Source organism: Neodiprion pinetum, chromosome 7 (genome assembly GCF_021155775.2).
Source record: "Neodiprion pinetum isolate iyNeoPine1 chromosome 7, iyNeoPine1.2, whole genome shotgun sequence".
Taxonomy (NCBI): Eukaryota; Metazoa; Arthropoda; class Insecta; order Hymenoptera; family Diprionidae; genus Neodiprion; species Neodiprion pinetum.
Genome location: NC_060238.1, coordinates 7,632,740 through 7,648,925, shown reverse-complemented (window position 1 = coordinate 7,648,925; position 16,186 = coordinate 7,632,740). Strand labels below are relative to the sequence as shown.

At 36.2% G+C, this 16,186-nt stretch overlaps 1 protein-coding gene across 2 annotated transcripts in view; it reads left to right on the top strand.

Annotated features, from left to right (window-relative positions):
• Window positions 1-16,186, top strand: part of hig (hikaru genki) — a 60,781-nt gene that overhangs the window by 28,863 nt on the left and 15,732 nt on the right. For both annotated transcript variants that reach the window (XM_046634962.2, XM_046634960.2), the window contains 4 exons: window positions 5,012-5,182; window positions 8,497-8,631; window positions 9,829-9,972; window positions 14,423-14,632. In XM_046634962.2, the coding sequence (XP_046490918.1) occupies window positions 5,012-5,182; window positions 8,497-8,631; window positions 9,829-9,972; window positions 14,423-14,632 (660 nt within the window). The remainder of the gene's footprint in view (window positions 1-5,011; window positions 5,183-8,496; window positions 8,632-9,828; window positions 9,973-14,422; window positions 14,633-16,186) is intronic.

Genomic DNA, 16,186 nt, shown 5'->3' with positions numbered 1-16,186 from the left:
TCTGAATAATTTTCTCAGTCAGTCTGATGAATAAAAAGATGCGATAAGGAGAAAAGCCTTCGATCAATTTTTTTCATACACACGGAAAATGGAAAGAGGGAGAAAGATATCGAGCAACTTCCAGAACAACTGGTATAAAAGTCAAGAGCATTGCTCCGAGGACGGTTTTGAGGTTATGTTACGGTTCGCGCGGGTGAAAAACGTCTCGGGGGATTCTTCGGCGGGGTAAAATCGTATCTATAAGTATAGCGACCGGCTGGATGGCCATAAGATTCCCTAATCCCCCAACGTATTGCTGTGGACTCACCGCAGGGCTTTTCCACCCTAACCTTATCGAGAATGGATACTCCGATGGGTATTCAATGTTGTATTTTTTGAAGGGGCTACCGATATACTTTTCTCGGATGAAAATTCCTCTTCGAAAAAATTTTACACTATTACGTACGAGAATAGGGCGCAGGATTTTCGAATTATGGCAAACCAGAGACGAAATATCGAATTAAGTTACGATCAGGACAAGTTTACTAATTGTAAGACTTTTAGTGAACCTACGGCTAGTTTTTCGCCAGCCTTCGAATTTCCATTTTCAAACTGATCAGTTCAGTATTTTTGCAATTATTTGAATAACAAATGTCCAAAAAATGATGATATCTTGAGAATGGATCAACGGATTGAATGAAAGTTGGTACCGTGAGGTTTTTTGGGTCACTAATCACAAATCTTAGGTCAGATTTGCAAAATTTACATTTGGTGTATTCAATACGCTAGAAAAAAATAAAAACGTTTGGATTTGTATAAAAATTGCTACTCGTCGGTTTGTTGGGTGTCTTGTCACGAATCTCAAGTCAGATTGCGAAATCCAAAATGGAGATTCAATATGGTGGGGAAAAAATCTAAAAATATTACGATTTTGGTACAAATTGGTAGATGAAGGTTTTTTGTGTCACCGATAACGAATCCAGGGTCAGGGTTCCAAAATTTCTAACGGTAGATCCATTATATATATTCAAAATAAAAAAATCGTCATATTTTCATGTAACATGGTATTCGAGAACTTTAAAATCGTTGATCACGAATCAAAATTTTTAGTTTGAAATTCAAATTGGATATTATTCTTTTCTTTTCTCTATGAACTTGGAACCTGCAGTGTGAGAACTGGAAGTTCGAGTGCTGGCTGATGGCCAGTCGAAATAAGCTTTTTTAACACGGAAGCGGAAAGTTAAAAAAGTTTTCGATGTTTCTCTGCATCAAAATGTTCATCGGTTTTGCGGTATATACGACAGGTCGCAAATACGCACGTTTTGACGCCCCTCTAAATAGGGTAACAAAGCATAAAATTACCCTGCAAAAGTGTTATTGAGCACCTGGCAACTCGAGAGGAAAAAAGAAGAAGGGAAACGGAGAGGGGAAAAAAGAAGAGAAAAAAAGAATCGCGTAAGCTAGAGCGAAGAGGAAGTAGAAAGGAAGAAGAAACGGGGCTGCTGGGCTACGTGTTTGGAAAGGCAATCCGAAGACGTGGTTTTGCTCCGTGGCAGCAACGCTTGTCTGGCTCGTCTAACAATCGCTATGCCTCTTTCAAACCGCGGAGTTGTTTGGACATTTTTTTAATTACTCCGAATGTAAACCCCGCTCTTATTTAAGTCCGTCTTTCACGGTTTCTAAAGTAAACTCACCCAGACTTCATCATTCCTCGCATGTCACTTCGTTACTTCCTGCTCAATAAAGATTTATGGGTATCTTGTTGCTTTCGTTTCTTATCACACTCGAGTGTTTTCATCGGTCAGAATTTCGTGAAATTTAATTGAAATTCACGGTAGTAGTTAAAATTAAGAATTTATTGATCAAATCTTTTTTTTTTTCACTCTCTCTCTCTCTCTCTCTGTTTTTTAAACCAATAACATATGAAATAAACGATGTAGATCAAAATTGTCTAAATCTATATCCTCTCTTTCTACACTGAGAAAAAATTAATCAGATTCAACGAAGTTGATTGGTCAAGATTCGGCTTTTTTTTATGTACCATTTATTATGTACACTCAGTATCTCATTTGATTCACAGAAATTAACTAATTACTCACTGCAGCCAAAGAAATATTATTCGGACTAGCTATCGTATAGTTAAAAATCTAGTGGAACTGTAAGAAACTTTTTTTGAAAGGAAGAATTTCATTTGAAGAAACCAACAATGATTGAAGACAAACAAATGTCATGTAAACTTGGTGAATATTACTACGTAAAATAATTTAAATACTCGATTAACAGTTCTTAATGAATTCATATCTCGATTCAACCCAATAACTGTACATTTCGTAGTTATAGGTAAAAAAATTTCTCCCCTGAAATAAAACTTGGTGTAAACTGTTCGTTTCATTAAATTAAATGAATCATGCTAGTGAAATAAAATTTTTACCCTGTGTAGAAAACAATCCCAGTCTATTAACAAATTTCGACTGATTTTTGGATCCCGGTAAACAGTCAAAACTAATTTTCAATGTGAAATAAGATTGTCAATCTCGCTGCATGCTTTTATCCGATTTTCCTATAATAATTTGTGAAACGAGTTACGTGGTAAAAGTTGTTCCATATCAACCCTCAACTCTGACCCGAAAGGGTTGACGCCCATTCATACCAATGTTTTCGAAAATAATGCGGGGAGCATCGTGATAAATGAGCAAAAAGGGAAAGTTTTGCGTAGTCACGTCTTAATGTTGGCAGTGATTTGACGCTTTTCATTTGTCTGCCATTCGTTATACTGAAGCGAAACGCGAACGGAATACACATTATAAGTTGCATTTTAAGAGCAATCGGGTGAATAGTGAATTCAGCTAGTTATTTTCCTATTCCAGAATTTTACGCATGGATTTCAGGTGAATATTACGCATAGGAGAGGTGAATTTTTCGATCGGCATTTTATTAAGCCGAGTCGAATGGTTTGATTCTCGATTAATTAAGCCTGAATGAGACCCATTGGTCGCTTCATTTTCTCAGAATTTAAATTATTGATGAAGACTGAAATATTTTTAACTCTAAAAGGTAGTTGGTAAAATTCTAAGGAATGGAGAATTCAAATTATCCAATGTCGCCATAAAACTTGAGGAGATTGGTTAACTGAGAATTTATACTTTCACTAATTTTATTACGAGGTAATCGAGTATCGAATATTTATCACATTACTGTAACCGTAAGCTACGAAGATCTATTGACGATCAAAGAAATGGAAAATACTAGAATTATAAAGAAAAGCTTATATCTTGACGATGCACTTCAAATCGTTTTAAACTGGATTTCACTCTACGATGGCTCCTTGTGTTCAAAAAACTTACAAAAAACTTTCCTACGAACTAGCTGAAATACTTTTCCAGACCATGTCAGCAAAGTTAATTATTCAATCTTACATCATTGCATGAACAATGATCATGATCAACAAACCGCAATAATACATTGATTACTGCAAAAAAAAAAATGTCTGTTTCAGTGAAGATCGTACTGAATTTATAAGTCTTGTTATTTAAAATGAGCTATCGTGAAGAAAAAATTATCGAATTCGCTAGAGTTTCAACCATTTTAAAGTTGTTCGAAATGAAGTATCAATACTATAAGCACTTGTTCGTATTCTCGGTTACATCTTCTATTTTTTAAATCTAAAATGTATCGTCTTGGAAATTTAACGAATGTAATAATTAGATAAATATACTTGAAGAGCGATTATTTTTTATTAAGACTAACAAATAATACTGAACTTCAACTCAACAAACTCCTTATTAAGGAGACACGTCAGTGAGAAACTACAAGTTTTTGATTCGTTTGAAATATCAACTCATAATAAATCTTCACGAATCACGTTTTCATCTGGTTTTAATCGGTTGTGTTTCATATATTTAAAATTTCCTTTTTTTTGACACGCTTTATTGCGAGTTCAAATTTCAAGCAAATCGAAAAATTATAGAGTTTCATTGATGTGTCCGCTTAAGGAGGGAACCCTTGTAGGAAGCAGAAAAAAAGTGGCTTTCAGAAATCTTTTTGGACTGGGGAGAATTGAATGAATATTTTGTGAAGTCTGAGGACCTTTTATCACTAGTTCAAACTACATCTGGTGATTTTTTCAGATTATTTGAACCGTAATTGATCGTGTAATTAACTACGTCCCACAGCGGATTTTCATTCGCGTATGCAATTTAATGCGTACACTCGGGAGATCGCAATTTCTATTTGAAACCAACGAGACTGAAATTTTTTCATTGATCAGATTATTTCTAAGAACATGAACCTATCATTTAGATAATTTCGTTGTTTAAAGTTCCCCTTTCTGATTGTAAAAAGCTGTGAAAAGCGACACCTTCTTTTTGAAACAAGTGTAAAACATTAAATTTTCGACTATAACGGATGGATTTAGGTTTACGTTCTTAAAAATAATCGAAACAATGAAAAAATTTTAGTTTCGTTGGTTTCAGTTCGAAATTGCGATCTCCAGGTGCACGGAAATCGTTAACCTGCTGTGGGGCGTAGTTAATAACTCTATCAATTACGGTTCAAATTATTTGAAAAAATCACCAGATGTATTTCAAACTAGTAATAAAAGATATTCAGAGTCAAGAAAACATCAATTCAATTCTTCCCTGTCAAAAGAATTCCCTAAAAACTTACATTTCGGACTCTTAAGTTAGGTTCCGCCTTAAACAACAGCTTTAAAAAGTGATCTGTAACTTCGGATCAAACGATGTCACGAATTGTTAACTCCTAAGAAATTCTAATAGTCCAATTTTCATAGTTATGGTCAAATCGAAATTAAGCAATTTTTCACGAACAATTGAACCTCCTGAAAATAGTCGATTTCAGAGGCCAATTTCAAGGAGGGCAATCATGCGCGGTGAAAAGACTAATTCAGCGGTTCCCCGCGCAGAGACTTTTGGTCACATAATACTACAGCGGTCGAAGGGCTGGAAGTCCTTTGATGATCTCTGCCCCTCGCAATCGCTTGACCCATGAGCATTGAAAATATTTACCTTTTCAGAGGACGTTCCACCGACAATTCTGTTTGGCTTACCGGCCGGTTCGGCGGCTGTTGAACCATCCGGTACTCTCGCCGTTTTTCCCGGCAGCATCCTGCATCTCGAGTGTCTCTTTGCCCGACGTCTCGGAAATCCTGAATGGACATGGACGTCGAACAGACAATATCTCACCGGTAAGTTTGGGAAACTTTTTGACGCCAGATTTCACTTGTACAACTCTCCTCTCGCTCTTACATTCGCGTTGGAAAATGTTCTCACGACGTCAGAGCTTTATCGTCGGCGCCATTTTGTCACCGCATAACCTAAGTTTTTAATTTTAATGAGAGGAAATTGTAATTTTTTGGGTTTCAGATTAATCATGTGACATAAATTAATTAAACTTAATTAATAATATACCAGTTCTATCATCCGCACGCAAAAAAAAAAAAAAAAAAAAAAAACACCGTCAACGATCAGCTGTCAGCTTGGTTGCATTAGTTTGATTTTTTCCCACCAGATGGCGCATTGCAAAGTGACAGTCCCAATAGTTGAAACAAACGTTTGTATGATATCGTTATATTTTTAATATGACTTTGAATATACCTGCGGCAACAGTTTTCAAGTTCTTTACAATTATTGAAACGTAGAACGGATACGAATTGTGAAAACTGATAGTGTCGGCGGTTCGAAACATTTGATCAAAATCGAGTTTTCGAGTTCATTTTGGAGGCTGGAAATCGACAACAGTCAATTCTCAGAAAAAAAAAAAATTGAACATGACAAATCATTAATGGAGTCGCAAATATTCAGTTTTACAAACAAAAATGAGAATAAGAAAAATAAAAGTGGTGCAAGGGTACAATCAACGGGAGACAGCCGTGTAATTCCAAATTTTCAACCGAAATTACCGAATGCCTCGTAATTCGTTGCGGTGAAAATTCGCGCTAGACTGGATACGGTAATATATATGTATAGGTATGCACGTCGAAATGAACAACACCTATTACCAAGGCATCAGTGATATATTGGATTGTCCGTGAAGCCGGAGTGTTCTCATTACGTAAATTATCACGGGTACGTTTAGGGAAAATAATTGCTTGAAGCAAATATGAAACGCTGTATAAGCTCTTATAAATCCGGGCTGATTTAATACGAGCTTTCGGAACCACCGGATATTGTGTGATTTTTTATTTGCAATGGATGAATTTTGTAATATCCGAAGACCAAGTAATGAAGAGTCGAAACGGCGTTCTTATCGTTTGAAAATCGTAATGAAAGTGAAAATTAAAACTAGAAGAGTTAATTTGCATAATTCAAAGTTCGGGAAACGTTAGAATTACCGTCCGCCATTTCAAAACCGAAGGTAGGTATGGATTAAAAAGATTGTTGAAGTGGATCGCGTCGATGAGAACGATATTCTATTCGAATTTCAGTCGAATCGGTTCAGCCGTTTATTTGGAATACTATCAGCAAGAAACTTGCGTGATTGAAAATTTTGGTGCAATTAGTTAGAATGCATTTCAATGGCATAAAATTGTACATCAAAATTCGGTCATCAATTATTTTGAAAAATATACGAGTCACGAAGTTTCTTAAAATTTAAACCTTTGCCATTTCGAACCCAAGTGTGAGAAAATGTCGACAAATTTACTGAAACATCGTCAAGATGCAGACAAATTCCTTTCCGAATTTCAGGCAAATTACTCGGATACACTTCCATTGGTATCGTGTTTACATGAATCTATTCTTTGAGAATACATGCAAACGATTTTCTAAGTGACCAAAATTATGGTTTTCATCGTGGTTACATAATTATTTTGCGAATCTGACGTTATTGTTGCAAAGGCAAACGCAAACTGAGAAAAATTTCAATTCATTGATGACACCATAAAAAAATTCTATTCAATTAGGCATTAATTGCTACGATAATGATTCAAGTGTTATATGAAATTATGATAGGAAATTCGACACAAGTAACTGTCGTTTCGTGTGGTTATGGCTATGAATATAACATGTTTTCTAGTTGGTGGAAAAATAAGTTTGTGAACTCTAACTACAATTTCGAAGGCTTTTAGGTGATATAAGGAATTCCGGAATATTCTTATCGGACTTTTTCAGTCCGTAAGAACATTGTTTATTTTCTTTTATTCCTTCGAATCGACCAATTCACGATTGTTATTTATATGCTAGTCCATGTTGCAACAAAACCATAAGCATTAGGCATCTATTGCCACAAACGTAGAAAAGGAAAAAAATTCATAAGATTAGGGTTGCTTGTTTGAGTCTATAATAACTCCTGGTAAAATATCAACCTTATTCGCTAATGCCCAGGTGCAAATTTTTCATACGTTTGTTCAGAAACTAGTGAAATTACCCGTATATACAATAATAATTTTCATTTTGTACCCAGAAGTATGTATTTTTCGTTCACGCAAGTAAAAGAAGAAAGTAGTCAAGAAATGTGAGTAGTAACCAAAATTGCAAGAAATTGTTTTCGGTGTACAAAGCGTTTCGTTTACGAATGTTTGTGCCCAAAAATGAGCGCGATTCCAGATGCCAGATGCTGGACGTCGGGGACAAATAAATAAATGCCACAGGGTTGATCGAACTTCTTTGGCAGGGTGAAAAGCCTACACGAAGTTTGCCCAAGGTACCTGCAGGCACCTGGCTCTATAATCCAGCCTCGTATGGTCTGATCAGCTTCCCGAAATCGACCGATAACAAAAGTAACCGCGGCCCTGTGCTTGTATAGGACTAGCAGTCCGTTACGGCACCGTGTTCAAATATTTCCAAAACCATTGGAAATGGTTTTATGCTCTCGATAAATTTTAGTAGAGCTTGCCAAGACCTTAGAAATTTTTGAACCTAACCTAACCTTCATCTGTAAGGGTTTAGTCAGCGTTCGCATAAGCTTGTGATCGCGTTCCGACTTGGCATACAAATGTCGTTTTCTCTCAGAAACTATTTATTTGGTTGTAACTTAAATATAGCATAAAATATGGCCAGTCATTGTAGCTATTCACAAAAAAACAAAGAATCAAAATCGGTTCGATACTTCTAGAGTTGTAAACGAATAAACAGGTAGAGCAGACAGACACAAAGGCAATAAGTTTGACGCAGATGTTTCCAAGTGAACACTAAAGTACGTCGGGTTGCCTACCACTAAGGGACACGAATATCGGTAAAACAGACCTACCGAGTCATAATCACTTTAGTCAATTCGAGTCGTACAACCCCTTTGACGTGACTACAAAATGTAATCATTGAACGCTTCAGCATAGGTTACAAGCACGAAAGAACTGCTTAGCCAAATCCATACAACTTGGCAACACGGGCAGTTCCAGCTCACGTGAGAAGACTTTAAACGCGCTACCAACCGATAACTTGTTAGGTGTGTTTTACCGATATTTGTTCCCCTCAGCGGTAGGCAACCCAACATCGGCCTTTACTTGGAAATTTTATTTTTTCCGCTTTTATAAGGCATTCAACACTGTTTTCTATTTCTCAGGCTGGGCTATCGCATCCACGGAGAGGGACTGGAAGTATAGACTCTCTATATACTACGCCAAGTCTCAGGACTCTGGGAATTACGTGTGCTCCACGCCCCGAGGCTTGGCCAACTCCATTCGCGTCCACGTGGTCGGTAAGTCCAGAGAAATTGAGCTTTACCCAACTATTTAAATTTAATGACTCTCTTTGAAAGCGAATTTCCTCAAATTTAAACAGTCAGTTTACAATAAAACTTGTACCAATATTAACTTATCGCTATAGTTACGAGAAAATCTTATACGAGTAATTACGACCCAAATGAGTAGTGAGGCAAATAAAATTTTCCGATCAGAGCTAGAAAACGCATTTCCGTTTTGTATCTTAAACCATGTTCGTCGATTACATTTGCGAAGAAAATGAAAATAATTGATGACGGTACAGTGGTAAATGGTAAGCTTTTTTTCAGTGTAGCTGAATCGATAAAAACGAAACTGCTAATTCAGAATCTTGGCTGCTAAATAAAGAATTAGGGTATCAACACAAAAATTAATTTATTTTCTGTGTATAATGTTCCAGAATTAATAACTCACGATAAGGTTATAACTGACCAAATATTATACATTCATAATCGTGAATATTTATCAGTTATGTGAAATAATTTCAGTATTCTACGTTTACAATTCCATTCAGCAGTTACAACGAGAGAAATTTCTAGTTACGATCACTACACAGTTATAAACGTTTATCAATTTTCACCATAGCTGAAAAATAGAGTTCTCATAATAAAATAACAACGAGTTTCGTAGGTGAAACCAGAAAATAGAGCTTGCGTTAATATTAATTTTTATTACATTCACTGGCTCTATATTTTCTAGTAACTGTTGCAATAGTTTATTGTTACTGCAAGAAAAAATTGATGCTTTGACTTTATCCAACTGACGATGAAAAAATATAGTAAACTGATGTAAACAAATAGATTTAGTATTACAATAACCACAGAATGTACTTTTGTCAACTATAATCACACTAAATAGTTACTTTTGCAACGCTGCGTTGTAATTTCATGAATATTCGAAACAGTCATAGTCCAGTAACTGTTAAAAAAATGAAAACTTTCTCTGTGCGGCTCAAAAATATACCGTAAAAAAATAATCATTGACAGTTAAACGAACTGTTTTGAATGGTTTTTTTTCATAAAAATATCTGTGCAAGAAATCTTGGAATGAAGATTAATTCAAAAGTGACAAAAGGCGTTCAGTAAAATATTCAAGCCTACGTTGCAACGAGGGGAAAATCTGTCTCGGAAAAAAACGCAGGGATGTGATTCTGGAAATTTGCTTACGCGTTGCAGACATCCATTGTCCCACGATTGAACAACCGGTCGCACCGTTGAGTGGTAAAATCGAGGGTGCCAGGATGGGACAGAGCGCGACGTTCAAGTGTCCAGAGGGATATAGGCTGCAGGGTGCGCCGAACATAACCTGCCAGTATAACGGTGAGTCAGTGCTTTTTTCTTTCCCTTCTCCTCTTCTCATCTTCTTTATTGTCCCCTTCACGTTTCGAATCAACAGCGTGTCACATCTCGTATGAAATTCTCTAGAAATGTTTCGGGATTCCTCTTATATGAGAAATACGGACCTAATACCACCGTTGGCATATGAATTGTGTATAAATGTCAGTCGTGTTGTAACCTGAATCACGAATGCAAATTGACTAGTTAGACTGAGCTCCGATGAACAAGTTAGACGCATATGCGTACGGAACGTCCTCTCTAGATGACAAACTTTCTATGACCGACGCCAACTTGTGGGTCAGTTTGCGATGAGACGCTTGATGTAAGGAAATGTAAAATAGTCTACCATTCGTTGATAAACGTTATTCTTTATGACACGAACCCCTGTGGGACTTTGCTTGGGCCAGACAGGCGAATAACCTCTTAAACGATACGACGGTTTCATATGCTAATTGCAATAATTTCCTGCTGAGCAAGGTCAATGTTGACTGGTAGACAAATAGTCGGTTAAATAAATGTAAAGATAGTTGGAAAATTTAAGTCAAGATTTTTTTTTTTTTTGTGGCAATTATTACGTAATAATTCGACTTGATAGACAAATTTTGGCAGTTTTCTTGAGCGTAGTTTTTATTTAATGTAACTGTCATACATAGACTGAGAATTCAAAAATTTTAAATACTAAATCGATCTCGTTAAAAGACTCAGATCCTGATTTCGGAAAGGCTGAAATGTAGAATCGCAGATCATGATGACGAATTTTTTCAATTTCACGTGGCAGATTCATCAAGGATTTGATTATAAGACTTACGAGTCGGAAGAGTCAAAATATAGAAATATGAAAACAGAAGTACAAGAGTAAATCACTATTTTACACTTTTCTAGTTTGTAGATTCTTGTGATTCTATATATTTTGACTTTCCTGTGTCTTGACACCTTTCAAAATATAAATATTCGCATTTTGATCTACGGTTATATATTTTGATACGTACTATTTTTTCAACACCCACATTCCACCTATAAAAAATTCTTATATCTCAAACTCCGATTCGTTTAATTTTTCTAAAATTCTATTTCCGACAGTATCGACTTCGTGCGTTATTGTCATTTAGATTCTGCTGAAGTCAAAACACTTTCAATAACCATTTTGGACAATAACTTTCAGCCAAAATAGTTTTCCAATTTTTTCCTTTCAGGCAGAATCAAAGTTGTTGATACAACAATTGTCACTGAAATGCCATTTTATTAAATCAGCATTTTTATCATCCCTTTCACTTTTAAAAATTTTACTCTTCGACCCGGGTTTCAAAATTTTTCTTGAAAACATTTTCTCTGCTATTCTGTGCTTGTGTAGTTACATGGAAATGCAGGCAGCTTAAATTGAAGCTGCTCCAATTCGGAAAAATAATCAATGCCTTTTGTTAGCTCCTAATTCAACGACCGTCTTTATTCTTGTATTACCTTTTTGAGAGAACAATTGTGTTGAACAATTCTTTGACAGTCGTAAAAGTAAATAACCTTCTTATCTCGATTACTTTCCATTCTTTTCGAAGGGACAATATCATTTTCCTCTGCTTGTTTCGCCCCTACGGGTCGTTTGAACGCGGGATAACCCGAAAGTTTTGGCTCGTCTGAGTTTTTTGTGGAAAAGTGTTACCTGAGATCTGAATATTGAGAAATTTTTTCTTTTTCTCGAAATCGGATAACGAGCTGTTTTAATTTGTCCGCAAAGTTTTAAAAATCGAATGATCTCTTGAATAAATTTTTTTTTTACCTGACGGAGAGTTAATAAGTTTTTGGATAGAAAATTGATATATGGCAGTGAAAAAACACCGGAAAAGTGGCATCGATCGGTAAAAAATTGAAAAAAAAATCGCTATTACTTTAGAAGCACTTCTAATCAAAAAGCGATTTTTTTATTTATCGAACTCATCAACTCGACACTAGGGAAATAATTTTCATCAAAAGATTATTCAATTTTCAAAATTTTGTGCGCAAATTAAAATATCTCGTTATCCGATTTCAAATGTAAAAAAAATTTCTCAATATTTAGAGCTCAGAGAACACTTTTGCACAAGAAACTAGAAGTGGCAGAATTTTCGAGTCAACCCACGTTCAAACGGCCCGTGCCCCATTCTTTAAACAATTTCCATCCTGCTTCCACTTTTTGCAGTGCCACGTTTATCCCACCCTCGACGATACAATGAAGATAGAATTGGGTGGGGATAAAAAAGTAAAAAGATTACAGAATAAGGGTCACTACTTCAATTCCGACGACAATTCTCCGCCTGTTGGTTTCCGAGTTTTCTATAACTTTGGGAATATGTTTGATTCGGTAAAAAAAAGTTGTTAAAATTTTCGTTCACAAATTTTGAAATCAATGAAATCCGAGAATTTTGCATCGTATTTTCGCTACATTTTCCTTCTCATTTTGGTGTTTTTTTTTTTCACCTTCACTAGGTGTTTGAAAACAGAGTTCTTTCGACACATCATTTTTGTGTGGAAAATCTCACCGCTTTTTGGAAAAAAAGAATAATATCTTTGTTGTGATAAAATAATCGTAAAACAGTATTAAATACGATTGTGAAGAATAATTTTGTTTTTAATCGTGAATAGTCATTTAATTTACTAACTAATATTCTTTTACGCAAATTATAAGGTGACAACAATAATTTTAGAGCCTAGATCTTAGCAAATCTTATCTGTCCAGGCACACACACATATACAAGGCTTTTTTATAATTCATGTGAAATGACTAAACATACTATTTCAACATGTATGTACGCTATCTTGTTGTTTCTTAACATCGTGGAAATAATAGATCCCATTGAGATCTTACTCTGAAAATTTCAGGTTCACAGGATAGTGATTTGCTTTACATTAGAAAGAGACTTTGATAAGCAAAATAAGCATTTATGCCTAAAAATGAGTTTTCTCTTCAGGTCGTATTTTTCACTGTTGTACGATGATTTGATCACGATGAGAAAATTGCTGTCGAAAAGTTGGATTCTTTCACATGCATTTCTATAGTTAAACAAAAATCAATAACTATCCAGCCGGAAGCTACCTTTGAAGTTATGAAATAATGACTCGTAGTACTATAAAAATGTATAGAATTTTTGAAATCGCGAAAATTTGTTTCGTAGAATCTCAGTAAGTAGAAAAACGAAGTGTACGATAATACTCCACCCGAATTTTCTATACTTCAACCGTTTCACATTTTGACTCTTCCATACTTCGTTTTTTTCCATTTTGTAATTCTGTGAAAAAAAAAAAAAAAAAATACACTCTCACGATTTCAAAAATAATCTTTGACCCGTCTATTTTCTCATCACACTACATTTTCAACCCCTCCCCCACGCGATAAAAACTGGACACCTTTGATGGTTCTTTCGTTTCGCTGATGACGTTGATTTACAGACAAGCTTTCAGCACGTGTTTGAAAATCAGGAGGAAAGCTCGTCAGCAGATAACCAGCCGGCCTCGGGGGGAACCGGATTATAAAAATCCTGCGCCTCGCGGTATCGGGAGATCATAAAATTCGGATACTGTTGCGAACTTATCGTCGCTAACCCGGAGGCTTCACACTGCTGGGGATAGGAACCAAAAAAATGTACGTTTACGTCTATCTCTCGACGTCGTCGGTAAACTCCCTCGGGCATATTCACGACGCTGTTGCTCGCGCGTCGCCGCCTTTCACGTTTTCTCCTGAACGGGTGAATATCGGATCGGGTGAAGATACAGCCGGGCATTGCTTCATTCATCTCAACTTGTCAGCATCTTCTTCATATCGGCGCATTCCATCAGCGTTTGTACCACGTGTATGTGCATTTTACGTCCTCAAACCCAATCGATTGTTCGAAATCGATAAGTCGGTGAATTCGCACGAACACTTTCAAAATATGAATAGCGTAATTTAATTTAAAAATTTCTTGTATTATCTTGTTCGCACCGTTATTGACCTTGAATTCGACAGTTGGTGAAAAACTTAGCTTTCCAACTATTTTTCCACTCCTCCTCTCCAACATAATTTAAAAATGTGACAATTTTGAAACGTTGAAATAAATATTATTAATTCAATGACCATCTCCAACGAAATTTCTTTATTCAATATGAATACGTGCAGCATTTTTTTAGGGTAAATCCCGTATCCAAATCCTATTGGAAAGCGCTGCAAATTCGTTTCTAGTAAGAAGAGAAAAAAGGTGATAAGGTATTCGGAAGAATTTCGAGATCAAACAGTGTTTAAAAAATTTCGGTTCCCGAACGGAGCGATCTTTGTGAAATTTTGCCTTTTTGACAAGATTTTCGTAATATTTATAGATTTACAAATATTTCTCACAGCTTCCAGTTTTTGGGAAATTTTTACTAGGGACACAAAAGAGTCGCAGTCGGAGTGCGGCTTTGATTAAGGACTCGTATTCGTTTGTTCCAGGTTTATGGTCAGCTGCGGTACCTCGCTGCGAGCCGATCCTTTGTCCTGAGCTTGTACCAACGAACGCAAAGCTGCAGCTCTTGGAGCGCAACAACAGCCATGGAGGTCGGGTAGTTTTCACCTGTATGTGGGGATACAGATTATCGGGTCCTCAGAGTATTCAATGCGAGGGCGAGGGTGTCTGGACAAACAGCATGCCCACCTGCGAAGGTAAGACTCGATAGCTTTCGAAGGTTCTTCGTTGAAGTTCCGAATTTGTAAAGTTCCGAAATCGCCTTATTCCGAATTATTTGGTGGCGAAACTTGGAGTAAATAAATCAAACTTTTACGAAATAGCAGAGTTTCGAACGGTCAGAAACCCGATGGCTCAAAGTTCCGAAATCCAAGATTATGAAAATTCAAGTTAAGATAGAGTAAAGTTTCGATATAGTGATACATATACCAAAAATTAAAACGCTCACGTAGCGTAGTTTACTCAACGAGTGAGTGTAAATATACAGAAATACCGAAAATTAGAACGACCAGGATTCCGAAGGTAAAAATATCGAAAATCCAAAACAAGGAAAGATCAAAGTGGTGAAATTTCACCAAGCCAGAAACTCACGGTGTAGAAAATCTTCGATCATTCGGAATTTCTATGTTTTAGATGTTAAAATTTTCTCATTTTCGCCATTTCGGAACTTTTCAAATTCGGAATTCAAACCCTCCCCCTAAATGGGACACACAGTTTGTGAAGGAAAAGTTAGGGAAAGGGAATAAAACGTTTCAAAAATCTCCAGCAATATTATTTGTGCCAATGACAGTAAAGCTGAATGTAAAAATATTGCTACTATACGATAAAAACAAGTTGGAACAAGTTCGAATAACGGTACGCTGAAACATTATCGATTTGAGAAAAGATTTTATGATTGGAACGTTCATCCGATTGAACTCTTGGATTTTTGATTCAATTCTAATCTTTTGGGGATATTCTGTTCATTGTAGACATCTCGAGAGATCGCTTAGAAGCAATTTAACAAATGACATTCAGAGTGAATAAAAATGGATTTTGTAACACGGATACAACAGGTCAAGAATCGGCAAGCATCACAATTCGAGGATGAGGAAGAAAAATGAGCTGATGAAACATTAAAATCGGATCACAACACCAGAGTTAAAGCATTTCGAACGTTCTGACGACAAAACCTTTTCGCAAATTGTTGATGAGTTAGCTTACGTTATCCGAATTTTCTCGGATTCATTTCTGTTGCAAAGTGAGAATGTTGAGAAATGCAAATAAAATTGTTGGCCATCTGTTAAACTGTTTTTCCCTATTCATTCTAACCTTCGATTCAGACTACGAGTCCCATCCATTCTCAGCACTTATCTAAAAACATTCTCTCCGAAGGCTTTTAGCGCGAAATTCCCGTCGATTCGAATTCATGCATTTCCAACAATCAAACACGATTCGGCTTTATCCGACATCCGGCACCAAAAATCGGGGTGCGTTTAGGGCGAGACGATCTTGAGGCTAATAAATAATTATGATGTGAAAAACCGATCGAAGATTAAGTCTCAAAGCTTGTACTTGCGTAAAATTATTCCGATGCATGAAAGATCGAGCAATGTATAATGTATAAATCTGTAGACATGAGAATAAACTTTGGACAGAGGTTAGCAGTCGCATCACGACCAGATCCAACTTTTCCATCAATCTCTTAAACGGATCGTCGAATAGTGAAACTGAATTCCCCTTTATTGCAGTGATTGATTTGTGCGAGAGAG